The sequence below is a fragment of the Gymnodraco acuticeps genome, unplaced genomic scaffold, assembly GCF_902827175.1.
Source record: "Gymnodraco acuticeps unplaced genomic scaffold, fGymAcu1.1, whole genome shotgun sequence".
Taxonomy (NCBI): Eukaryota; Metazoa; Chordata; class Actinopteri; order Perciformes; family Bathydraconidae; genus Gymnodraco; species Gymnodraco acuticeps.
In genome coordinates this window covers 1-27,831 of record NW_022989801.1, presented here as the reverse complement: position 1 = coordinate 27,831, position 27,831 = coordinate 1, and the positions used below count along the sequence as shown (strand labels likewise).

Here is a 27,831-nt window from a genome sequence, read left to right as displayed (position 1 = left end):
CAAGTTACTCTTTAACATCTGAATTGTGCAGAAGAACAGCAAACATCAATGCTGTAAACGCTTTTGACTTCAAGAAGCGGAGGTCTCGCTCAAAAAACAGCAACATCAAAGACCAGGACCGTGAAGATTTCAGAGTGTCACAGAGGTGGGAAGTAACTAAGGAATTGTCCTCAAGTACAATTTTGAGGTACTTGTACTTTATTTGAGTATTTCCATGTAATGCTACTTTGTACTTCTACTCCACTACAATTATGTAATACCTTTAGTTACGTTACAGATGTTGACTAATGATGTGAATACTCTACAAGAGCCAATGTATATATAGAAATATGTTTAGGCTTTTTAGGTCAAACTGTCTATAGACATGTCAGGGGATCAGCAGCTATGTGAATATCTGTACAAAACTGAGGTAATCCATCCAGAAGACAACACATAACTTATAAATGCCAGTGGTAATTGATTAAAAGACTGACTGACAGAAAGACAGATGGACAGACGTTAGAGTGGCTTTTTAGCCCGCGTCACACTGTCCCGAAATTGACACCAGATGGACAAACGAATATGGAATTGTGAATTTCGCACGAAGATGGCCCCGAACTTGGTCAACAGCCAAGCAAGTACGATGCCTTCAGAAGGCCACACGATGGCACCCGAACCACACATTCCGTCATGTTGTTTCCATAGCAACAACAACTTCCTGTCAACAGCGTAAACTCGCCTTCAAAATAAAAGCATCTAAATAAAACAGGAAGTTAACCTAAATTACATTTAAGACATACAACTGCAACGAAAGTAACAACAACAATGTAATATCCTTTTCAGTTTCACAGAACACAAATTGGGTTATTTACATAATATGTTTACATGATTTTGTTGTGCAATAAATGCAATCTCGATGTCATCGTACTATGATACGATGGCTACATGACGACATTGCGAGGGCTTCGCGTAGTCGTGTGGCCTTCCTAAGACAATCGGGCAGCTTCTTGTTTCCTTCGTATTGTCTTTGTGAGGCGAAAAATGCCCGATGGCACCGATGATCACGCGAAGTAAAGACGAAGATGACACGATTTGACAAGATGCCCTCACGATGGCCTTACGAAGGGCAAAATGGACACACAAATTCAACACGAAAAATGAACCTTCGCAACGTCTTTCTGCAATTTCTTGGCATGCCAAAGATTTTGCCACCGCTCACGAAGTTGCTGCCGGAGCCTGAGAAACTCCGCCGGACGGTCATACGAAGGCTTAAGCTGCCCTCACGAATGGCCCAATGTTGTTACGATCAGAGCCGAATTTGAACATTTTCTTTATCGTGTGTCCATCTGGTGTCAATTTCGGGACAGTGTGACAGGGGCTTAAAGCATGTGCATTTGTTTAGTACACTAGAACATTTAATTTCTATGTGCTTTTTTAATTGTATTTCCTTTTTATAAGTCCCTTAAGAGACCCAAGTACTCAGAGAGTGATGCACAAGTTACTCTTTTAACATCTGAACGCTGTTTGAGTTATTCAGCCAAAGGATCTGTTTTTTCACAGTTTCTGATTTGCTGATACGTTTACTGTGGGTTCCCTTGTTCCTCTTGCTACCTGAGGATGAGGCTGAATTCCCTGTAAGGACACCATGAAGCCAAAGAGCTCAAACTGGGGCTTAGCTTTATTCCTGCAGATACACTGAAAAGCCCCTCATCCTCTTTTACACCACAGGGTTCATCCTCTACTCCCCATCTCCTCTCTTTCTCCTCTGTAAAGGTTGAATAGTAATATATGGTTTATTTCAGAAGCCTCCTATTCAGCCCCCTGCTCCTTTACAAGCCTCCTCGCTGTTTTGAGATGTGTTTGCAGCAGAGAGCCTGGTTCCTGAGGAGGCAGAGGAGGGAGGGGAAGGGTTTATTTCTGTCGTTCAGGAGGAGGTAAACAACAAATATTCCCTCAACCACACGACATCTGCTCTGTGACTTTAAGAAGGGGAGGTCTTTCTCAAAAAACAGCAACATCAAAGCCTGGGACCGTGAAGATTTCAACAGCAAGAGTGTGTTTTTTTATATTCCTAACAAACCTAACAAAGGTGGGAAGTAACTAAGTATTTACTCAAGTACTGTACTTCAGTACAATTTTGAGGTACTTGTATTCTACTTGAGTATTTCCATGTTATGCTACTACTTCATTCACTTGCACTCGGACATTAGAGACTTTCTCTCATAAATGTCCGATGAGCCACAAGTTTTCTTTCAAAACAAAGCTGCCAACTGGGGTGGCAGCTGGGGTGGCAAGGCCTATTTTTAGGGTGGCAGTTGCCACCCCGGTAGGTGAAACTAGGCTACTAGCTACAGTACAGATGGAACTAGATGAGCTGTTAACTCTCGCTCTGAATTTTTTTTTTTTTAATTCTCGCTCTGACTTAGACAGGTTGAAAGAGACACACACATTTTTCCCACCCGCATTCCGCGAAGACCCGCCCTACTGTGCCTCTGATTCGCAGATTGTTTGGGGGGAAAAAACGCTGACTGGATGCTGAATGTGATTGGACCAAAGCGTTGACACACACAGGTGGAACACAGTGGAACAGTCAGACATGTAGAGCGCTGTTTGCAGTGGACATAGCGGAGAATTTTGACTCGTTGCGAATGCGTTGTGGCGATGTCTCACATATAATACAGAGAGATAATACATATGAAAAGTATAATTTGCTCAGAGTCCGGAGACAGTGGTGGTTCGGTCCGGATCCGGACCGGAGTCCGTAGTTTGAGGATGCCTGCTGTAACCAGTAAAACCCTGAGCCTGTTTTCCAGGTGTGGTGTTTTAAAAAACACTTCATATAATTTGTAAGGTTAAAATACAGGTGGCTTGTAACGTTTGTTTATTTGACACTGTCCATAAAGTTATTTGAATGCATCACTTCCTGTCAATATTGCATCACTTCCTGTCATGCTGTTAGAAAATGGTAGAAACTCAAGGAAGCCACATGTTTAGGCACTGTTAGGATCTATTTGCATCTGCATGAAAAGACCGATCAATCAATGTCGTAAGTGATTACATCTCATTGTTAACATGTTGTAGTTTCTATACCAATTCTTATTTGATGGAAAGATGTTTAAGAAATTAAGAAAAACGTAATGTTATATTGTATACATTTACAATGCAACTAAGGGTGTTTGAATAGACAACACAAGACTAAGATCGTTTTGCATTCTGTATTTATTGTGCAGTTTTCACTCCATGTCATGGTGAAGGAGTTACCAGTAAAGTTTCCCAACTACGACGACGACACTTTTTCTTCATTTTAAGTGGAGTTTAACTTCGTGTTAAGTCTGCGGCTCTTACGTCCGGATATGAACATTATACCAGGTCTCAGGCTCGAAAATGACATTCCCAGAACAAATGACAATATCTTCACTTCTAAAAGGGGTACATTAATAATCTGTTTTCTCAAAGTAATGATAAACCTGTGAGTTGGATGTAGAAGAGTCAGAAACAATATAGATGTTTTTATTTTAAAGTAAATTCAGATTGAACATAGTAAAAAAAATGTAATTATAGTGTCCGTCCAAAAAACATTACTATAGTGAAAACCACCCTTGAATGATGGGGTAGACTAAAAGCTTTAGGAATCCAAACTATAACATATAATAAGTACCCTGTATCAAGATTGATGCAAAACAAGTGATATCTGACCTTTTTAGAGAGGTTTAGCAAAAACAAAACACTTCTGGGGTCATTTGGGTTGATTTGCCGTATCTCTGGAACCCATTGGTCGATTTTGGTGATTGACACCTCTTTTGAACCGTTAGAGCCAATAGAATCGAGGGGGAGTTCCTAAATCCATCTAAACATTACCATTGGTGAATGAGAGTGATGCGCACGCAGTTTGCCCAAACCGGAAGCTATACGCTCTGAAAACTGAAAGCTAGGGCTTATTGCCATAAATATTACGATGGATTATCAGTAATCATTTCAAAGTGACACAGAGACAGACGTTGGTGTGAACGCCACTGTCTTAAAAAAGTGACATTATAAAATAAAAGTGAAGTTTTAATTAGGGCTGTCAGTCGATTAAAATAGTTAATCGCGATTAATCGCAAATTTTTTATCTGTTCTAAATGTACCTTAGAAGAATATTTTCCCTTCCTATTTTTTTTAATACTCTTATCAACATATGAGTGGACGAATATGCTGTATGCTAATGTTTATTATCATTTCAACAATAAGAAATATTCTCATGAATATTAAACACAACAACCTGGAACCTCTCATACAATAATACAATACAAAGTGTGTGTGTGTGTGTGTGTGTGTTGTGTGGTGTGTGTGTGTGTGTTTTGTGTGTGTGTGTGTGTGTGTGTGTGTGTGTGTGTGTGTGTGTGTGTGTGTGTGTGTGTGTGTGGTGTGTGGTGTGTGTGTGTGTGTGTGTGTGTGTGTGTGTGTGTGTGTGTGTGTGTGTGTGTTGTGTGTGTGTGTGTGTGTGTGTGTGTGTGTGTGACTCAAGGCATGCTCGAACCCGGAGCTGCCTGGCCGCTGCAATCATGTTGCACTATCCGAGCTGAGTGTGCTGACTTTTCGTACAATGTCCCACTGTCTGGCTTCCTGCATAAAGTCAAGTGCTCGGCGCAGGTTGTGGCGAAATGTCGCTCCTCTGTTTTCATTTAAACAGCTCCATATCTGTTAGCGCAGCTAGCTAGCACCAGATGCTAACAACAACAATGCACGTAAGGTCTCTCTCTCGCTCGGCTCGGCCACACATACACACACCCTCCCGGTTCCTCCCAATAGCCAGTCGGTGCCTGCCGGTGAGCGTGGAAGTGTGGTCTGCCACAAGCGGGCGGCAGGAGCGGGGCTGTCAGCATCAGCTTGTAGATGGTATTTTAAACTCGATGCGCTCTGAAACTACGGGGCGGCCGAGGAAAAAAAATACACATGCGTTAATCGCGTTAAAATAATTAGTGGCGTTAATTATTTTTTGCGTTACCGCGTTATTAACGCGTTAACTTGACAGCCCTAGTTATAATATAACATTTGACATTATAAAAAAGTAATGTCATGGGAAAAATACCTATTGGGAAATAAAAACAGACTTTAAAAATATGATTTGGCTAAATGAAATAGAGCTGCTTATTACTTTTAGGTTTTACGTTTTAATGATTCAAGTCCAGGCAAGAGTCCTTTCTGTGCATTTTATTCCTACAAAATATGCAAAGAACAAATGTTAACACTTGTTCCCTGACTTTTTCCAGTGGTCTTTGTGGTAAATACCATAATACAACTTCAAAATAAAAGCATAAAACTACTTTAACTTACTTAAAGGTCACCTATCATGCTATTTTTAGGCAATAGCATAGGTCTCAGATATATACAAATATATAATAAACATGTCTATGAAGTGTTTTGCTCAAAATACCAAACAGATCATTCTAGCCATGCCTCATATCCCTCTGTTTCACTTCCTGTTTCTAAAGTGCTGATTTTGGGATAAAGCCTTTAAAAAGGAGGGTCTGAGCTCATGCGGGACCCGGCAGCTACTGTCTAAACTAAATGCTGCCGTGATGAAACGCCATATCATGGATTATCAAGCATCTGAAACAGTCTGGAGCTCAAAGGCTTTCTCTCTTGCCGGTTATACCACAAGGTGAGTTCCTTTTACTTCCTGCTTCTTCACACACATGCTCTCCAGTACAGGTTAGCTCTGAGTGTTAGCATGCTAATTGTAAACACCGACCATATTACGTCCAAAACAGTCGGGCATTGTTTCTGATAGCAACGTTTCTGATTGGGCCGTGGGTCCACATTTCAGATATTACGTCATATCGGACGCAAATCTGGATCAGCTCCGTTGTTCCCCGTTTTTAGAGTTTTGGGTACGGAGGAAAAGAGAGAGGGTTTTATTTTCTGACGCTGCGAGAGTTCCCCTTTAAATAATAACACTAATAATAAATGTACTATAAACAAAAACAGCGAGAAAATAAATGTTTAACTATCAATAACATCAATCAAAAAGATAGCTCAAACAATTATTATTATTTATTGTGGATTTCTTGGTATTTACGAGAGGTGCAGTATTTGAAATGTGTCTCTCATGTTGATGTAATACAAAGATAATATTACAAATGAAGATGTATTTCCTAAATAAGGTGCAGAATGAATGAAAGTTAAACCAGGTGTTGTCGTGAAAGCATCTCCTCATGTGTGTGTTTCAGAAAATAAGAATGATGTTTTTCATGATTTCTACTAAACAGTGTATTTATATGACTTTGTGGTTTCATTGTTAAAAGGCATGGTGATTAAAACATTTAACATGATGTGTTCTTCCGGGCCATTTTCGTTCCTACCCTCACCTATGGGTCATGAAGGATGGGTCATGACCGAAAGAACGAGATCGCGGATACAAGCGGCCGAGATGGGTTTTCTCCGCAGGGTGGCTGGTGTCTCCCTTAGGGATAAGGTGAGAAGTTCGGTCATCAGGGAGGGACTCGGAGTTGAGCCGCTCCTCCTTCGCGTCGAAAGGAGCCAGTTGAGGTGGTTCGGGCACCTAGTTAGGATGCCACCTGGGCGCCTCCCTAGGGAGGTGTTCCAGGCACGTCCAGCTGGGAAGAGACCAAGGGGTAGACCTAGGACCAGGTGGAGGGATTATATCTCTTCGCTGGGCCTGGGAGCGCCTTGGGATCCCCCAGTCAGAGCTGGTTGATGAGGGGAAAGGAACGTTTGGGGCTCTCTGCTGGAACTGCTACCCGACCACGGATAAGCGGGAGAAGATGGATGGATGGTGTTATTCACCATTATAGTTGTCTGTAATCATAGACTTACACGCCCTCCTGTTTTAATTTCCATTTACGTGCTAACGATGCCTCCCGTTTCATTGTGATTTTCATTAACAGGCAAAGTGGTCTGATTGTGTGTGCTGTATTCTCCTCACAGGTGACTCAGGCTCCTCCTGTGGAGACACAAGCACTTTAAAACCTCTCCTCTCCTCTTGTTGAATGAAGTACTTATTAGCACCCTGAGGTCTGTTGTCTCTCTCACAAAAACAACAGCTAATAAATGTCTTTTAGTGGAGGTTTGTAAAAAAAATAAAATAAATGGTGATTTCAGTGTTTTCGTCATTTCAAAGAACGATGACAAATGTGGTGGGGAAACAATTTGTGTATGTGTGTGCTATAAATGCCTTGGAGAGACTGGTGCCACATCTCACATTTCACAAAAGAGCCAAAAGTGATTCATCACACCTATTCCCAGACAGACACACACACACACACACAAACACAACACCATTATCGACCAGAGAAAAGAGTCTGACCGTCAAACCCTGCAGACCCATTCACAACCTCTCCCTCTCGTTCCCATCCCTCTCTCTTTGCCAAGCCTCTGACACCCCGTGTTAAAGAGCACACTGATTGGCTGTCGGTAACAAATGGAGAGGCAGCTGCTGAGTCTTCAGGGGACAAACAAACGGAGAGAAAAGGTAAAAGAGGCGAGAGGAGGTGAGGCTCACGACCAATAAAAGGCCAGTGATTGTGTTTAAAGGGCACTCAGGAGCCGTAGACCCGAAAACATCAACAACAAAAGTTTGAGTTCCTATACAGTTTCCCAGTCAGCGTCTTACAATGAGCATTGTACAAAAACACTCACTTTGTGATGCATTAGGAGCAGCTTTGGTTCCTTCAAGGTGGGGTGGGTAATTCACTTCAGAAACACTTGTTATATTCCATGGAATGCTCTTAACATCCCGACAGCAATGAACACATGAAATGCTTTGACAATAAATACATTCAAAAATATTTCATCTGTGGAAGCCGTAGCGCTGTAAAGAGCTCGACCAATCATCTGAGCCGGCTAAAGTAACTGGATGGCCTACCTGCCTGTCAGCCTTCCATCTGTGCACAAACTGATCTCGTGCCCTCATTGGTCATGTGCGCGTTCGTGTGTGTGTTGGAGGAGGGGCTCTGTAAGGAAGTCTGAAGGAAGGGGCAGATTTTCTCCGGCTGTGTACTTTCAAATTCTAGCGCACTCGAGCTGGTTTCTCCATTCTTACCTAGCCTACCTTTAATATAAGATATTTCTGTATTTTGTTTTTGTATGCACGTCCATGCCCCTTTGTGGATCCAGCAACATTTGAATTCAAATATTATGGTAGTTTCCCTTTGGTTGCAAAGACACTGTCAAATGTTTAGTATTAGGAACCCTATCTTGAGACCAAGTCCCTATGGATGAAGCTTCTCAAGACATAAGAAATCAACCCTTTTTCTAAAGTGTGATTATTGCTTATTTTTGTCTTAAAAACGTAGACACAAAACACATTTTATACTCGAGATACCTGACCTTTAAATCGATGCTACGCAAACTAGTTGTTTGTTCCTTCCTTCACAAAACCCATTTAAAATAACTTTTAAACTATTTTGAAACAGTTAATTTATGCAACAAAACTACTGGCTAAGGTTTAGGAACAGATTGTTGTTTGATGATGGCTCTCACAGGATTGTTGACATCCTCCTGGATTCATCTTGTTCTTATTTATAGACACATGCATTCTCAAGCATTTGGACTATATGTTGTAAGTGTATTATCTTTTTAATTTACACACGACATCTATTGTACGTCTGTCAGTCCTCTGTTGATCTCCCCGAGGTTTCTTCCATGTTTCCCCATTAACTGTTGGGTTTTCTTTGGGGGTCTTTCCTTGTCTGATGTGAGGGTCCAAGGACAGAGGGGGGTCGTATTCATAATCTGTACAAACTGTAAAGTCCACCGAGACAAAATGTGTGATATTGGGTTATATAAATAAACCTTGATTGATTGATTGGACTATTTGGGAATGTTTCCCTTGTTCTACCATTTTATAGACTAACCAATTAAGAGGGTGTCATATTCATATTCTGTACAAACTTTAAAGTCCACTGGATAACAATTGGTACGTCTGTGACGAAAGACGTTACGTTAAAATAAGTCGACATTACATCTTAGTTTTACAACAGGACATCATGTTAAATATCAAGATAAATATGTACTGTAAAATGCTGCTTGAACAAATGCCTTACGAGGTTGTTTTTTTGGGGAGGACAGGCTGTCTCGTCCCTGATGGCATATACCAATTTACTGATTTAATGACGGTGCGCTGCTGCACTAGAGGATGTCCCCATAACCCCAAAATATGAACCTGGCACCACGTTTTCCAAAAAGCTAAGTTGTTAGAGCTTTCATCCACCCTTAACTAGAAATCAAATTTAAATGGAAGGGAGGAAAAACATCTGATCCATCCAAAAGAAGGACTAGGAGCACTTTATGAGAAATGAGGAGAAATTATGCAAATAACATGGCAAAGTATAATTTATGGAGCAGTTTTAATATCAATTTAAGCAAATGTATGGAGCTTATTGTAGAAAATAAGTGTTGTCCTCGAAAAAAGCTCTTAACCCCTGTACGGAAAACTGACCATTTCATTTATAAAAGGCTTTAGAAGTGAAGTTATGGGTCGGCTTGGGAACGCCAAACATCAGTTATTTCCTGACATAAAAACAGGTTGAAAAAAAGTATTCAACAACTCACAGGAAAATATCTTCCACGAGTATGACACATGGGATTTTATAAGATGACCAAGTTTAGATGTTTGTGTCTCCTGTTAACTGTACAATGGAACATTTCAGATCTTGTACTTGAGTAAAAGTAGAAGTACTCAGATCTTGAGTAAAAGTACTCAGATCTTGTACTTAGTAAAAGTAGAAGTACTCAGATCTTGTACTTAGTAAAAGTAGAAGTACTCAGATCTGTACTTAGTACAAGTAGAAGTACTCAGATCTTGTACTTGAGTGAAAGTAGAAGTATTATTTATTCAGATAATATGATATGTTTTATAATGATTGATCATGAAAGTGTTCTCAAAGCTGGTGAAGGTGCAGCTAGTTGAATGACTTTGTATTCTGCAGGGTAGCTGGTGGATTTACTCCAGGTGGAACTAAAGTCTGATTCAACACTTGATTAGATTTCACATCATTCATCCACATCTGTGAAGTAACTATTAAATACGTGTAGTGGAGTAAAAGTACACCATGTACCTCTGAATTGTAGTGGAGTAGAAGTACTTTACACCACTGATTATGCATCAAATTCCTCAGTAGATTAATATGTTGTAAAGTTAATAGAGGAGACAAAGTACAATATGTGCCTCCAAATAGTACTTGAAAATAAGTAGTACAATATCAATAATTAGTACAAGAACCTAAACTTATTTGTGGGTCATTCCAGAATTGGAGGACAATTTAGACACCAACATTTTTGAAAAACGAACCTTTTATTTTATTAATTTTTTTAATGTATTTAGGAAAAACAGATAATAAACCATCAAAAAAAGTGATTTGCCCAGCTAGGCATCAAATTAATATTTTCCAATGAAGAATTACCCGTTACTCTAATTATAGTAACAGGGTTGAAAATCAATGCTAATTTGAGCTTTAACCTCAGAATTATTGCTAGATGTAGCATGTAATGCTACTTTCAAGGCAAGGACATACTTGGATATCTAATGCAAGAAAGATCACTTTGAAATGAATATGCTTTATTCTGATCATATCAGTAACAGGGTTGAGTGGGTCGGAGTGCCACACTCTTTTAAGACTGAAAAGATTGTAAAAATATGAGAAATAAAAGAGAGGACTTAGTTGTGGTCTACCCATGGCACTAGCACATGGCTTGCTGATGTCACTTCCTGTGTGTCATCTGATTTACAGTTTGTTCACTTCCTGTGCCAATCTAAAAAGGTTTGGGTAACAGGGTTGAACGCATGTTGAGGGACACACCTTCTGTGCAAAATTACTGTTATCTAAAATATGTTTATGATTTAACAAATTTATTTTACCATTACAAGAGACATATATCAATAGAATAATACCAAAAAAAAGTAAATAACATCCCTTTTTAATGTTATATTTGACGCAAGTTGGTCACCAAGAAGCGGGGACAAGAGAAAAATGCCATTTTAGGGGATGTTCGAGAGCTATTTGATCATTTAAATAATATTTTGAAACCACTTTTTCTACAACTTTATATACATTTTGTCTCAATACAAGTATGTTTAACACAACAAGTGCATGTTTTAGCATTTTGGGAATCTATTATTAGATTTTTTTATATGGGGGACATGAAATGTCCTCCAATTCTGGAATGACCCTTGTACTACTTGAGTAACTTCCAATTTTCGAGTAGAAATGTAAGCTGGCAAAAGGTTTACAACATGTTTACTGTGGACTGTGGTAAGTGCACTTATTTTAAGGGTTGGAGTAAAGTCACATTTCTACTGGAAAGTCTTACAAATATCGTATACCAAATTAGGTCACCCTCACAAATTCTAGCAGCTCTATCAGAATATTAAAATACATCAAATCTAGCCATACTACGGCTCAAATACAGCCCAGTTTTATGAGACTATAACATAACCTGCAGTTCCTTTGAAAAGCTTCACACCCACCAACGTTTATAAAAATGTGACCTCCAGCGATGACACCACACTGCTCAGCAAGAGAGGGGAATAACGACTAATTGCCTGTATGAAACTTCTCATTTGACCTGAGGAAAACCTTGTGTTTTTTTATACTGGCCTGGCAGTGAAAATGGGGGCGGAACTGAGCTGTAATTGGCTTCTGTTTACTAGTAATCCTGCCACAGACAAAACCCGCAAGCAATTAGCCAGACAGCTCAGGCTCTATCAGTACAAATTGGCAGTGTGTGTGTGTGTGTGTGTGGGTGTGTGTGTGTGTGTGTGTGTGTGTGTGTGTGTGTGTGTGTGTGTGTGTCACGAGGGAAAATGTAATTAGGCTGACGGAGACATGATATTAAAATCATCTCTTTTGTCCTGGTTTCTTTTTCTTTCTGCTCCTTAAATATCTGGTATGACAACATTAGAGAGGTCGTCCAATAAGAACGACTCCTGCTGCGTTCTCCTCCAGGGGAAAAAATATACTAGAATATATTTCAAGTGCATCAATATCTACACGTTGTGACGGACTGTGACTTCTTAAAGTACTGATTTAAAAGGATGTTGGTATGACTCACCACTCGTTGTTTTTTGGTTTGTCGGAACATATTCGGGTGCAATAAAGATGATTTTATGGTGATTATAAATGCTCCAAGTAGGGAATGAGTCGTTACCCCAAGTGAAGGAGTTCAAGTATCTCGGGGTCTTGTTCTCGAGTGAGGGAACAATGGAGCGTGAGATGGGCCGGAGAATCGGAGCAGCGGGAGCGGTACTGCAGTCGCTTTACCGCACCGTTGTGACGAAAAGGGAGCTGAGCCAGAAGGCAAAGCTCTCTGTCTACCGGGCCATTTTCGTTCCTACCCTCACCTATGGTCATGAAGGATGGGTCATGACCGAAAGAACGAGATCGCGGATACAAGCGGTCCGAGATGGGGGTAACACTTTACAATAAGGTACACAAAATGTGCTTAGTTACTGAGGAACTACTAGATAGTTAATGGTTAGTTCCTCAGTGACTGCGATTGAGGAACTGATGGTTAGTTACTGGTAAACAGACTGGGGGGTACTGTATTAACAAATCATTCGTTAATGGTTACTTAATGAGTAGTTCCTCAGTGACTGCGATGGATGGTTAGTTAGTTACTGGTAACAGACTGGGGGGTACTGTATTAATGAATCATTCGTTAATGGTTACTTAATGAGGAGTTCCTGGGTGAACTAATGCTTAGTTACTGGTAAACAGACTGGGGGGTACTGTATTAATGAATAATTCGTTAATGGTTACTTAATGAGGAGTTCCTGGGAGACTTTGATTGAAGCAATGGTCCGCTGCAGCAGGGCACATTTAAACCTGCCATCTTCGGCTGGCTTGGGTCCCACCCTGGATCAACTGGTGGAGGTGGATCCGATTTACCTTACCATTACTTAGGCGTTTGGGTACGGTAAACTCAAGGAACGCAAACAAAAACAGTAGTTACCCATTAAGTAATGATTACCTTACCGTTACTAAAACAGTAGTTACCCATTAAGTAATGCCTACTTAACCATTCGTTAAGCATTGTGTGTCCCCTCAAGTAAAGTAATGCATCAAAAACAGTAGTTACCCATTACCTAATGATTACCTTACCGTTACTAAAACAGTAGTTACCCATTAAGTAATGCTTACTTAACCATTCGTTAAGCATTGTGTGTCCCCTCAAGTAAAGTAATGCATCAAAAAACAGTAGTTACCCATTACCTAATGCCTACTTAACCATTCGTTAAGCATTGTGTGTCCCCTCAAGTAAAGTAATGCATCAAAAACAGTAGTTACCCATTACCTAATGCCTACTTAACCATTCGTTAAGCATTGTGTGTCCCCTCAAGTAAAGTAATGCATCAAAAACAGTAGTTACCCATTACCTAATGCCTACTTAACCATTCGTTAAGCATTGTGTGTCCCCTCAAGTAAAGTAATGCATCAAAAACAGTAGTTACCCATTACCTAATGCCTACTTAACCATTCGTTAAGCATGTGTGTCCCCTCAAGTAAAGTAATGCATCAAAAACAGTAGTTACCCATTACCTAATGCCTACTTAACCATTCGTTAAGCATTGTGTGTCCCCTCAAGTAAAGTAATGCATCAAAAACAGTAGTTACCCATTACCTAATGCCTACTTAACCATTCGTTAAGCATTGTGTGTGTCCCCTCAAGTAAAGTAATGCATCAAAAACAGTAGACCCATTACCTAATGCCTACTTAACCATTCGTTAAGCATTGTGTGTCCCCTCAAGTAAAGTAATGCATCAAAAACAGTAGTTACCCATTACCTAATGCCTACTTAACCATTCGTTAAGCATTGTGTGTCCCCTCAAGTAAAGTAATGCATCAAAAACAGTAGTTACCCATTACCTAATGTTACTTAACCATTCGTTAAGCATTGTGTGTCCCCTCAAGTAAAGTAATGCATCAAAAACAGTAGTTACCCATTACCTAATGCCTACTTAACCATTCGTTAAGCATTGTGTGTCCCCTCAAGTAAAGTAATGCATCAAAAACAGTAGTTACCCATTACCTAATGCCTACTTAACCATTCGTTAAGCATTGTGTGTCCCCTCAAGTAAAGTAATGCATCAAAAACAGTAGTTACCCATTACCTAATGCCTACTTAACCATTCGTTAAGCAGTGTGTCCCCTCAAGTAAAGTAATGCATCAAAAACAGTAGTTACCCATTACCTAATGCCTACTTAACCATTCCTTAAGCAGTGTGTCCCCTCAAGTAAAGTAATGCATCAAAAACAGTAGTTACCCATTACCTAATGATTACTTAACCATTAGTTAAGCAGTAAACAAATAAACAAACCCTGTGCACTCAAATTTACATTTTTATTTAAACAACAATCCAAAGGACACTAATAATGAAAACAAGGTTGCATCAGAACTTGCGAAAGTGGCGTATGTCATGCAGCAATCTGCCTAAGGGACCATCTTTGTGTTCATTTGCCAGCCAATGTGTCCACTCGATGAAAGCAAGATGACTCTTCAGAGTCTTCACTGTGCGGTTTCCTCGCAGTCTCCAGACCTGTGACTTGTACGTTGACCAAGCCCGCTCAATGTTTTGGGTGTGGGCTCCTGTGTCTGGGTTCACAAATGACCGGCTGTGGTTCACAGAGAAATGGACAAAGCCACTTTCTGCGATTGCAGTGTGTGTATGCCCTCCACATGTCCGTTATCACCGTGGTCCCTTGGCGAACGTATTTTGTGACCAGAGGAATTAAGTGGCGCCGTGATCTTTGTTTCACCAGCCTCAGGATAGGTCTTCTCCTTTTTCCTCTGATGCCCAGCATTCCAAAGACCCATTTTCTCCTCCTCCACGTAGGACCGAATCTTCCCCTACCATACTGTAATAAAGCAGTGAAAAAGGACAACACAGTTATATAAAAATAAACATCAGGAATTTCAATTGATAAACAAAGTGAAATGTGTTTATTTGCTTTCTTTTACAATTTAAAAATATTCACTTCCTTTCTCAAAAAAGAAGAGAAAAAATTAAATGTAGTGGTACAAACAGAAAAGGCTGTTTAATTTTATTAAGTTAAATTTTGCTGCAAGAAACATGAAAATGTAAGATAGATATTGTAATTAGATGATATATAAATAAGATTATGCACTTTTAAAATGTTAGTAATAAAAAGTAAGAATAAGGATTTATTTCCTTAAAGGTGGGGTAGGTAAGTTTGAGAAACCGGCTCGAGATCGCTAGAATTTGAAAATACACAACCGGAGAAAATCTGCCACTTCCTACAGAGCCCCTCCTCCAACACACACGAACGCGCACATGACCAATGAGGGCACGAGATAAGTTTGTGCCCCGATGGAAGGCTGACAGGCAGGTAGGCCATCCCCGTTTAGCCGCTAAACGGATTGGTTGTACTTTTTACAGTATTACGGCTTCTACAGAGGACATTTTTTTAAATTTATTGTCAAAGCACTTAAGATATTCATTGCTATCGGGATGTTAAGAGCATTCCATGGAATATAACAAAAAGTGTATCTCGAGCCGGTTTCTGAAACTTACCTACCCCATCTTTAATGATCTGATTGGATGAGATAATTCTTAGCTTCTAAATTCTTTTTTTCTGTTATTTGACTGTGTATACACTGTGGAGCTGGCTCTCTCTAATGTATACTTTGTCTCGCCAGTCACAAGGGTGTGAATGACACAATTATAAAATTACTTTGCTCATTCATTTGTTAATCTCTGACCTTAAAATATATGTTGTTATTTCACCTTGAAAAACAAAGGTTTTAGTTTTAGTGAGGCCAAAGGCTAAGGCTCTGTAGTTTATACACACCTTCCTTTTGTGGTAGAAGTTGCTTTCGTCCAGCATGACAAATTCGTTTGGTCCTCCAAGTCTCTGCTTTCCCCTCCTTTCTCTCCTCTTGATTGCACTCTTGCAGACCTTCCTCAACTTCAGGCTAATTTTTGACAGCGTGCGACTGCTTCCTGCCACGCCATCCTGCAGCATGTCAATTTGCCTTAGCTGCAGTCCCTGGGAAAATCTGTTAAAGATCAATATAGAATTACTAAATATGAACAAAAGCATATGAAGAAGAACGCATTCAGCACCAGTGGCTAATGTATAATTATAATTCACATTAGACATTTGTTATTACTCAAGATGAAACAGAATATTTTAATGTTGCTAATTAATTTTATCTATCAAGTTTCCCTGTATCAGAGCATCTACACATGTTTTTTAAGCTATTAGAATAATCACACATTGTAACGTTCTGAACCCATTTTTTGGTTGAGGAACATTTTGAATGCAGGAATTTTACTGTAACAGAGTATTCGTACACTCTGGTACTTCTACTTTTACTCTAATACAAGATCTGAGTACTTATAGTCAAGTGCAATATCTGAGTACTTCTGTTTTACTCAAGTACAATATCTGAGTACTTCTACTTTTACTCAAGTACAAGATCTATTCTGTTTATAGCCTATGAGAAAAACTATTAGAAAACGAAAGCTAAAGCTAATGTTAGCAGATAGTGACAATGTATGCTAGTTAGCTAGCTCAACGATTCTTAAATAATATTGCGACAGAAACATTTTTCTGTTCACATCACGCTCTGCCGCTCCAACAGGGAGCTCTGCTCTGAACACCCGAACGGCAAGGCGATACGGGTCCGTTCTTATTGTGCATCCATGGGTAAAGGTAAAACCTTTATATATACAGTCTATGGTTAAGGGTAAAACGCATGTAGTACAGAACACGTAACATGAAGGTGCCGGGCGGCGCGGTCCCGTGGGTTGGATGCGCGTTCATAATGCCGAGGGAAATAACTCTCGAATGTTCTCCTCAGAGTCCGGCGCACTTCCTGGGGGCTTGGTGTGAAAGGCGCCATTGTGCCCCGCCACACCTCCAAGCAGCCTGCGTTGTGAATTGCCAAATAACTAGCGCTTGGTCCGCTAGCTCAATGCTAACATATAATGGATAACGTCATTGACGCGCTAACTGAAATTAGCATTTAGATATCGGTAATGTTAAACAACAGTCAACATGCTTAAAATAAATGTAATACTTACAGGCATTCATTTGCTGTGCTTTGAGGAAATGACTGATATTATTGATGAATTAATATTACCTGTAAATGTATTTCATCCAGCTGAACAAGGACAATTTGCTCCTCTGAAACAGGGACAAAGACCTCACTGACTTCTTCGTCGTTTTCCCTCGGTGTTTTTTACGTCGGCACTTCCTACAAAAGACAAATCGTAAATTCCTAGTCCTTTTTTCCTGATAAAGAACTTGTCTTTGTAACATTACATATCAGTAAACAGAGGAAGACATCGTTAAAACCCGTGCTAAAAATTTACGACTTAGCCTACCACTGCAGTCCGTCGACGTTTGAGTGTTTCTCCAGTTTCATCCTCTTTTAGCAGAGTTTGCATTTCATTTTTCCTTGAAGCAATTCCTTTTTCATTAGCCATTCATTAATTTTTTCTTTTTTTAAAAAGTCTGTCTTCCGTCAATAAGACTGAGTACTTTGGTGTGCAGTGTCATGATAACCTAAACCTGACTGCGGCGTTACTACTGCGTTACTGCGGCCCCGGCCCGTCCACAAAACCTAACACCCAGCGTAGTTCAAGATGTGCTGCCGCTGGGCCAGACCGGAAGTGGAGGAAGCTCCGCTGAGCGCACTAGCGCCCTAGCACCCTGATCCTCATTTCTTGTTCACACGATTCAAACCAATAGTTTTGATGTTTTGAATCAGGTATTTCATCTTCCTTGTTCAATTTACAAAGCACAGCTTCTTTATATTCACTGATATACAATTAAAAATATTAAAACCGTAATAAAGTGTTAATGCGCTGCAAATCGGGATCCGGCTGGAGCACTATGCAAGACACGCCCCTTCATAGCATTCAAGTGCTACGATTGGCCATGAGCCTGTCACGTGCATCTCGGCTAGTGATAAAACTCAACCTCTACATCTTATATGTACAGTCTATGCTCTAGTCTACACGCTTAGAACTGAAAATGGACTCGAGAAGCAAGCGAAAGAGGATGGGGCCCCCTAAGCGTTTAGTGTCAGAATAAGTATGAATTGAAATTTATTTTTGTCATTTGAGAAATCAGTATCACTGCATCGCGAAATCATCTCAATTGACACATGTTATTACACTTTTTGTTCTGTGCTATCTGATTTGAGGTTGCTAGCTAAACCACGAGGACCCACGTGTTACATAATAATAATAATAATAATACATTACATTAAATGAGATGTAAAAGTTATATAATTAAACATCTTGTTATTCACTGACATTTAATCATTATAGAACAATATTTAAAAAGTATCTCTAAAAAATCAACAGATTTAGGGATTTTAGGAGTCATGCCTATTGAGGTTTGTAGGCTAGTGTAATATCTGCAGGGCTGGTGGAATAAAATCCAGGTAACTGTAAAGCTATAAGGGAAGTGGCTTGCCAGTCTTTTCACAATTCCAAAATATGGTGACAGCCTGTATATAGATTTTTTAAAGTTTAATTTAAATATCACTTAACCATAGTATTGAAGATAGCAGATCATTCATAACATTATACATACAAATGATCGAAATCAAATGTATTATTACATTTACAGCCTTCTGTAGATCAGATTTTCACTTTTGTGTTGTGCAGGATACGTAGGACATGGGAAAAGAGGTGTCATTCGGGCTATGTACTCTGAGCATCCTCACCCTGGGTTCTGCAGCCATTTTTGCTCAACGGATGCTGGGAATTTTGAGTAGGAGGTACCTGGTGTTAAGGCCCCGATATTCAAAACACAGCATTGTTTTTTGCGTTAAAAACAGGCTAACCTTGACGCTGATTTGGGTGACTTGTGTAATTCGTGGAGAAGCGAAGAGTTGTAGTTTTGGTATACAGGTATAAAATACTTTGACAGTAACAAAAACGTTTTTTAAAATAACAAGAATACAGTTTAAAAGGAGAGTGATTTGTAAAATATCCATAAAGAAAAAGAGTAATCTGCTTACAGTTCTGTTTCATATGGGTGTTGAGAGATTATCCATAGATCTCTTCATTTTGCTCTCAAAGTGCACCAGATTGATGCTTTAACTTCAATATTTAAAAACAAATTTGCACACATCTTGTGTCCATATCTTTCTGTTTTGGTGGTCATGCCACAACCGTGTATGCATGCATGCATGAGTCATGGTAAAATATCTGGATTAAGAGGTTGCTTTTTCTTTGCACAGCATGAAAGAAAGGTGAAATGAATGGGCTGGTTTTAGAATTTTTAAGCAGAAATTGAGTTCAATATTTGTACGGCCCTTGGAGAAAGTTGTAAAAATTGAAATGGCCCTTGAGAGAAAAAAGTTCCCCACCCCTGATCTAAATAGTAATAAAAACCCTTTATTTGTAACTTAACATCTCTGTCTCCTATCCGTATATTATAAAGAATAGCCAGTTAATTGACGCATTATAGCGCAGGCCTTTGTCAGATGGTATATTACGCTGTTTTTTCTGTTTCTAATAGTTCTCTCTTATTTCACCATACGGGTGTTTGCATCCCTGAATATAAGTAGGCCTATAATGTTAAACAGAACATGCTGTGATGTCGCTCTGTTCAGAGCGACATCAGTGCTTCCAAACAACTGGTCTCTGCACGCTTACATTAACCTGCAGTGTCAGATTTTAATAAAAGAACAGGGAGAGCAGATTCTCCAAACTGTTCCATTTAAAGGCTGCTGAGACATGAGGATGCCAGGCTAAAACTTGGCAATATTGATGCGTTATAAATTAGAAACGGGGCAATGTCGATAGAGCGTTAAATCCACATTGTGGATCGTCTTATCAGTTATCATTATTAAACATGATTGGATAAAAGTAGAGCTGATTGCCCAAACCTAACTTCTGTATATAAAGGTACACACCCCAAACACAATAACTAACATATATACATACATTATTTTGAGCAAAGCTACACGACTAGTAATACCTTTACACTACACCAATTCATTACACAATTTTGTATGTAAGGATTACACTACCACTATATAACACTAGTACAACAATATTATCAATAAATAAACCCATATCCAAACTGATTTCTGCACTACAGACATCATTAGGATAGGCAACAACAAAGTACTGTTGTTAAATAGTTACATATTTGTCTTTTTCTCTGTTTCAGTCCTGACCTCCTGAAGCCGCTACAAGCGTGTTCTTGAGGCGGTAAACAAGGGGAATAATAAAACGGCGGCTTACAGAGCGGTAGGAGTGGACCGCAAAACCATTGCCGACACTGCAGGAATTGCAGAACTGCATGCCGTGAACCCGGGCATCTACCAAGATATCCGGGGAACACTGAAGAAGGGGGAAACCCTTCTCCGTTTCTCGGAGATGTGTAAAGCTGCCATAAAGGACCAACATTTAGAGGGGAAGGTCCAGGACTTGAAGACCAATGGAGGACTATTATCCATTCATCCAAAGGGGAAGTGAGGAAGGAATGGATGTTTTTTTGGTTTGCACTTGTTTTTAGTTTTCTTTTATAAAAAGTATTTTTTATTTCCATTTTTTGTTGTTGTTGTTATGTTCATCGTTGTTTGAATAAAAATGTAAAACTTCAGTGGCTGTAGATCCGTCATTGTCATCAACAGTTTGTTTGTTTGTTAAACTGCTTAACTAATGGTGAGGTAATCATTAGTAATGGGTAACTACTGTTTTGATGCATTACTTTACTTGAGGGGACACAATGCTTAACGAATGGTAAGTGCATTAGGTAATGGGTACTACTGTTTTTGATGCATTACTTTACTTGAGGGGACACACATGCTTAACGAATGGTTAAGTAGGCATTAGGTAATGGGTAACTACTGTTTTTGATGCATTACTTACTTGAGGGGACACACATGCTTAACGAATGGTTAAGTAGGCATTACTTAATGGGTAACTACTGTTTTAGTAACGGTAAGGTAATCATTAGGTAATGGGTAACTACTGTTTTTGTTTGCGTTCCTTGAGTTTACCGTACCCAAACGGCCTAAGTAATGGTAAGGTAAATCGGATCCACCTCCACCAGTTGATCCAGGGTGGGACCCAAGCCAGCCGAAGATGGCAGGTTTAAATGTGCCCTGCTGCAGCGGACCATTGCTTCAATCAAAGTCTCCCAGGAACTCCTCATTAAGTAACCATTAACGAATGATTCATTAATACAGTACCCCAGTCTGTTTACCAGTAACTAAGCATTAGTTCACTCAGGAACTCCTCATTAAGTAACCATTAACGAATGATTCATTAATACAGTACCCCCAGTCTGTTTACCAGTAACTAACTAACCATCCATCGCAGTCACTGAGGAACTACTCATTAAGTAACCATTAACGAATGATTTGTTAATACAGTACCCCCCAGTCTGTTTACCAGTAACTAACCATCAGTTCCTCAATCGCAGTCACTGAGGAACTAACCATTAACTATCTAGTAGTTCCTCAGTAACTAAGCAGTAACTAAGCACATTTTGTGTACCTTATTGTAAAGTGTTACCGAGATGGGTTTTCTCCGCAGGGTGGCTGGTGTCTCCCTTAGGGATAAGGTGAGAAGTTCAGTCATCCGGGAGGGACTCGGAGTTGAACCGCTCCTCCTTCGCGTCGAAAGGAGCCAGTTGAGGTGGTTCGGGCACCTAGTAAGGATGCAACCTGGGCGCCTCCCTAGGAGGTGTTCCAGGCACGTCCAGCTGGGAAGAGACCAAGGGGTAGACCTAGGACCAGGTGGAGGGATTATATCTCTTCGCTGGCCTGGGAGCGCCTTGGGATCCCCCAGTCAGAGCTGGTTGATGTCGCCAGGGAAAAGAAAGTTTGGGGCTCTCTGCTGGAACTGCTACCCCCGAGACCCGACCACGGATAAGCGGGAGAAGATGGATGGATGGAAATGCTCCAAACCACAAATATTAAGGATTTTTTAACTGAAACACACATTTCTTCAGTCAAACTCACATCTGTATATCAATATGTTCCTTTCTTGTCCTTAAATATCCAGTATGACAACAACGTAAATGAACTTCTACTGATAACGGTCACTCTTGCTGCAGTGGGAAAAAGGCAGAGATATATAACATCAATATGAATCCATGCATTGTGAATATGACGGGACTGGGACTTTAATGACTGGGATGTTTTTGTATGACTCATCACTCGTTTTCCACACTGCAAATGCAGCAGAAAATGGTGCCATTGGTTTGTCAGAACATATTCGGGTGCAATAAAGAACATTGTTATGGTGATTATAAATGCTCCGAACAACAAGTATAAACATCCACACATGATTCAGAAGTTGACATTTGTATTTCCACAGTATGAAATACATACTTTTGCTTCATAAAAATGTAGAGAAACCCACAAACAGAGAGTGCTTAGAGAGCTGAAAACTAAATTCACTGAATATCACACACGTAGGCGAGTAGAGGATAGCCTGAGCTCACATCGGGCACAGCGATGAGGGGGATTATGAATGAATCTGAGAGCTACACACACTCGCACGCACAGACACACACACACTCCGTACAAGACAAGATTGACAGGCAGCCAAAAAAGAGAGACCCTGTGCAGGCTGGATGACGACAAAAGTGCGCGCTTGCCCTCAGCACACACACACACACACACACAACACACACACACACACACACACACACCACACACACACACACACCACACACACACACACACACACACACACACACACACCACACACACACACACCACACACACACACACACACACACACACACACACACACACACACACACACACACACACACACACACACACACACACACACACACACACACCACACACACACACACACACACACACACACACACACACACACACAACACACACACACAACACACACACACTGCAGTCCCTCTGTCACCCCGCCCCGTCTCAGGCTCTTTGGCGGAGTCCGTATGTGTGAGTCATCGCTGGACTCTTTAACTGTCTCGTCCCTCAGTGCTGCAGCAGAGACACAGTGAATGAAACAAATACACAGTCTCAACTACGGGGGGGGGGGGGGGTATTATTATGAGTCTAATACACAGGCAGTAAATAAACAAATGATTCAAAGGGGGAACAAACATTTATTAAGTGTATTTTTAAGCAATTAAACACCATTTATTTAGCAATTAAATGCAGATAACGACCTTTAAAGGGTGGGTGAATACGTGTCTTCTCTCTGGAAATCCCCACTAGATCAACTCACATACATTGTTTACCGTCTACATATTCATTTATAATATGATTTCTATATATAATCTTACTCTATGTATTTACATTCTTAATTCTGCATTTGACCTGCCCCAATGTCTCACTTTCCCCACTCTCTTGCACTACTTTCATTTATCTCTTATTATTGGCGGGACATGGGACTAAAGGTTTCTTTGGCAAAACCAGCTAATGCGCATATGAAATAAGCCTTTGAATCTTTTAAATACTCAGACTCACAAACCCCTATCACTGCCAAGAAAGAAGAGTCTGATGAGCCAGTCAATGCTCCTAAATATAGCCCCATATGAATGTATTCATTTCATCACAGACTGCGACAGAATCCATTATGCAGCCACCGAGATGTTCTGGGTCACAAATATAGTTTCAGTTCATGTTCAAGAGAGAGGAGCAGTGTGGGCTGAAAATGAACTGTGTGTGTGTGTGTGGTGTGTGTGTGTGTGTGTGTGTTGTGTGTTGTGTGTGTGTATGTGTGTGTGTGGTGTGTGTGTGTGTGTGTTGTGTGGGTGTGTGTGTGTGTGGTGTGTGTGTGGTTGTGTGGTTACGCATCTCCTCGCTCTGTGACGCACGGGTCAGGTGGCTCCTCTAATAGCATGAGAGCTGTCCGCGGTGCTGAGACTCACACAGAGACGGAGAGAGCCTCCTCCTCACTAACTACTAACACCAGGTAAGGTTGTGATTGAATGCACGAGCCGCGCTACACTCTGTGTGTTTGCTATCACACGATATAAGAATAGAGAGGGAGGGGTTGTTTTCCTTGTTGAATCAGCTTTTGTTCAGGAGCTGTTTGCCAACTGATGCACCGCCACATCTGTAGGGCGAAGAGGTCTCTTTGTTCTCATTTCGCTACGGATTATCCGAGATTGTTACCGTGTGTATCTTATAAGGGTACAAAAACAAAACGTAAAAAATGATAACGAGGAAGTTTTGCGATTTTAAATTAGGTTGGGAAAATGAAAGAAAAAGTAAACGGACGTAAACACGGCAGCATTTACGTTTGCATCGTCGCTTTTCGTGTGTTTTGCATCGTTCTCTGTGACTCCTCCTCCTCCTCCTTTCAATGATCAACATCGTCTTATTTGTGCAGGAATTTGCATTAAAATAAATTGCACGCGCATTTCAGGGCAGGCGCTGGAGGGCAAATCTTTATCCAACATTTTTTTTTTCAATCTGAGTTTTTTTTTAAAAACGGTAATAATAGCAGTTTTAAGCATATTAACGGTAAACGGGAGGGTTCCATGGAAACATCAGCCTTACCGGGTTGCCTTGACAACGGGGCCGTGACTCGCGGAGAGCAGCAATTTGAAGAACTAATGAGATTTGCACGAGAGCTGAATAGCGCTGATATGACTGCTGCAGCAGCAACAGGCAGCAACACACTGAACACCCACTTTATATATTTATTATACTATTAATTAATTTATGTTGTTAGTTATTTTTATGTAATCATTATTTGTATTAACATCATGTATTTATTTATTACTTTTATATTTATTATATTACATTTGTAATTATTAATTGTATTAATTATTTCTATTATTTTTCAGCATTATTTTATTTATTTGTATTATCATCATGTATTTATTTGTTACTTTCATATTTTATTATATTTATATACATTATTTTACATATATTATTTATTATTTTGTATTATTATTAAAACAAATCAAGTGAATTAAATAGTGACCACCAGTTGCTTCATAGGATCGTCCTCATTTGGTTACTTTATTTTTAAATGCAGCATATTTCATGCATAATTCAAGTTAACCGGACAAAGCAACAGTTATTTTGGTCAAGACAGTTAATATAAATATTGTTTAAGTCATTGAGGCACTAAAATGGTTTTAAAAAGATACCTGATTTAAGTATTACACCTTTTATGGTATTGCATATTCATTACTCGTAGTGTTTTACTGATCAACTTTGTTCTCAATGACTCTTTAACCTGTACACATATAGATTATACACGGTTTGTTTGACCTGGTTAAACCCGAGTGCTTCGACATCAGTGTCTCTGCGGTCCATCATCACACCGGACATCAAAGTGACGATAAGAGCGAAAGGCTTTCACGGTTCATATCCATCATGAACAAGTCAGCTTTACGTGTGAAAAGGTCATCTCTGACATCGGTCTGTTTGTGTCTCCTCTGCAGGCGTCACCATGCCGTCACTCCCCACAGGCAAACCTTCCCTCATCTGTTGCACCCACTTCCTCTTCCTCTTCCTCTTCGCCTCCTCTCACGTTCGGGGCGCTTTCTCCGACAGCGAGGAAGTGAATCCCAGAGAGGAGGAGGAGGAGGCGACTTCCTGCAGAGCCCCAACGACGGACATGCTCGAAGCTCTGGAGTTCATCGAGAGCCTGCGTCAGAGGAGCGGGCACGAGTACGGGATACGAGGCGGACGACGCCGAGAAGCTGAGAGCGATGCTGAGGCTGGCTCCAAAAGAGGAAGAGGAAGAGGAGGAGGAGGAAGAGGATGAAGGCAGGGAGGATAAGAGCGAGGAGCTGCTGCAGGCTGTGCTCAGCACCCTCCAGGGACGGAGAAAGCCTCAAAACAGACGCCGCTTCGCCCCAGGGTGCAACAGCACGGCATCAAGCCCCACAGGAAGATGCCGCTGATGTTTGAGGATGAGGAGAGGGCGAGGGGACGAGGAAGAAGAGGAGAGAGGAGGGGCGGCGCCTTTCAAGCGCACAAACGAGAACGTGGAGGAGAAGTACACGCCGCAGATGGCCACGCTGCAGTCCGGTTCGACGAACTGGACAAGATGACCAGCGTGAAGACGAAGAGGCAGCAGGAAGAGGAAGAGGAGGAGGACGAAGGTCAGGACGTGTTCAACGTGAGGAACGTGGCGTATGACGACGTAGGAGGGGATCTCGCAGACTGGGAGAGGGGGAGGAAGAGGAGGAGGACCGAGGGTGATTATGACGAAGAAGTGGACGACGAGGAGGAAGAAAAAGTACCCGGTCAAGAGGTCAAAAGACACGGATGAAGTCGCCAATCTAGTAGACTACTACCTCCTGAAAGTGCTGGAGAGACTGAGGAAGAGGAGCACAAGAGAGAGATAGAGGAAGAGGAGAAGAAGAGAGAGGGAGAGGAGAAGAAGAAGAGGGATACCATGGATCCGAGGACCATCTACCAGCTCATACAGATCTCACAGAAATACCAGATCCCCTCGGAAGACCATGGTGGACATGCTGAGCACCGGAGAAACCACAAAGCCACGAAAACCCTCTCCGGTTCCCCGGAAGAAGACGCACAAGAGTCCCGAAGGAACGTTCTTCAACACACGGTTTCCCGAGAGGCGAAAGACCCCCGAAGAAAGGCGGACGGAGGAGATCCTGAGCATCCTGGGACTAGGAGGCGTTGAAGACAAGACTCCCGTCAGGAAGCAGTCGTCCTCCTCCGCGCCGTTCATCATCACGGTTCACACCCTCGCAGAAACCCTCTGCATCACAACGGAGACGCCTCCCCTCCGGCACGTTGCAGGACGACTACGACGACACGTTGGACGAAGACGAGCTGGCGGCGTATTTAGCGGCTCAGATGCCGCTCGGTATCCCATAAACAAACACAGAAACAACAAGGTGAGCCCAAAGCGGGAGGAACAGCGCGGCGCCGGCTTCCTTGAGCAGAACATACAGGCGTACTTTGATCAGATGGGGAGGGGAGACAAAGGAGAAGAGACACACGGAGGAGGAGGACGAGGACAAGACGAAGGGTTTTGAGAATGAGGCGGTGATGAAACTAATGAGGTTACCTGAACCCAGACACTGACGAGGAGAGAGAGCGCGCCACAACTGAAAGGAGAAAAAAGGAGAGAGAGAGGGAGAGAGAAATGATAGATAGGGGGGGGGGAGGGGGAGGAGAAAGTGAGGGGGAAGAAAAATGAAAGGCAGGCAGGTAGGTACAAACAGGTCTATTTAGTAGCGGAGGAGGGGGCAGACAGGCAGGGAGGCGGTGGCGGGGGGAAACAAGCCACAGGGGACGCACCAGCCGGCAAAAAAAACACACACACACACACACACACCACACACACACACACACACACACACACACACACACACACACACACACACACACAACACACACACACACCACCCACACACACACACACACCACACACACACACACACAACACACACACACAACCACACACACAACACACAACACACACACCACACACACACCCACACAACACACACACACACACACACACAACCACACACACACAACACCACACACCACACACACAACACACACACACACAAACACACACACACACACCACACACAACACACACACACTTAAATCAGTGTGGATTTGTGTTTTTTGGGGGTAATTTTTCTTAAATGTGGTCATAGTGACATTCCTGAGGTTAATAAAGCATTGACTTTATTTTTCCTTACTGTGTAGGTTTCTTCATTTCCTCACCATCACTGAGAGTACAACAACATATTTACACGTAATAAAAAGACTACTTTCAGTCGTAAAACCCTGAGATTAATAACATGAGGCTTTTAAAAGGCACTTGGTGAAAACATGATTGTTCAAAAGGACAGATTGTAGCTGTTGGGGGACCACAGCATGTCGTCAAATGAGTC

The 27,831-nt window shown here is 41.2% G+C and overlaps 1 protein-coding gene and 1 pseudogene across 1 annotated transcript; one reads left to right on the top strand and one right to left on the bottom strand.

Moving 5' to 3' along the window:
• Window positions 1-14,547: 14,547 nt before the first annotated feature.
• On the bottom strand, window positions 14,548-17,439 carry LOC117552711. The gene is made up of 4 exons (XM_034226298.1): window positions 17,334-17,439; window positions 17,090-17,203; window positions 15,793-16,000; window positions 14,548-14,838 (listed from the first exon to the last, which is right to left on the bottom strand). Exons 1-4 carry the CDS (start codon window positions 17,372-17,374, stop codon window positions 14,548-14,550), a joined length of 654 nt encoding a protein of 217 aa, XP_034082189.1. The 5' UTR covers window positions 17,375-17,439.
• Window positions 17,440-25,371: 7,932 nt separating this feature from the next.
• LOC117552704 lies at window positions 25,372-27,016 on the top strand (annotated as a pseudogene).
• The last annotated feature ends 815 nt before the right edge of the window (window positions 27,017-27,831 follow it).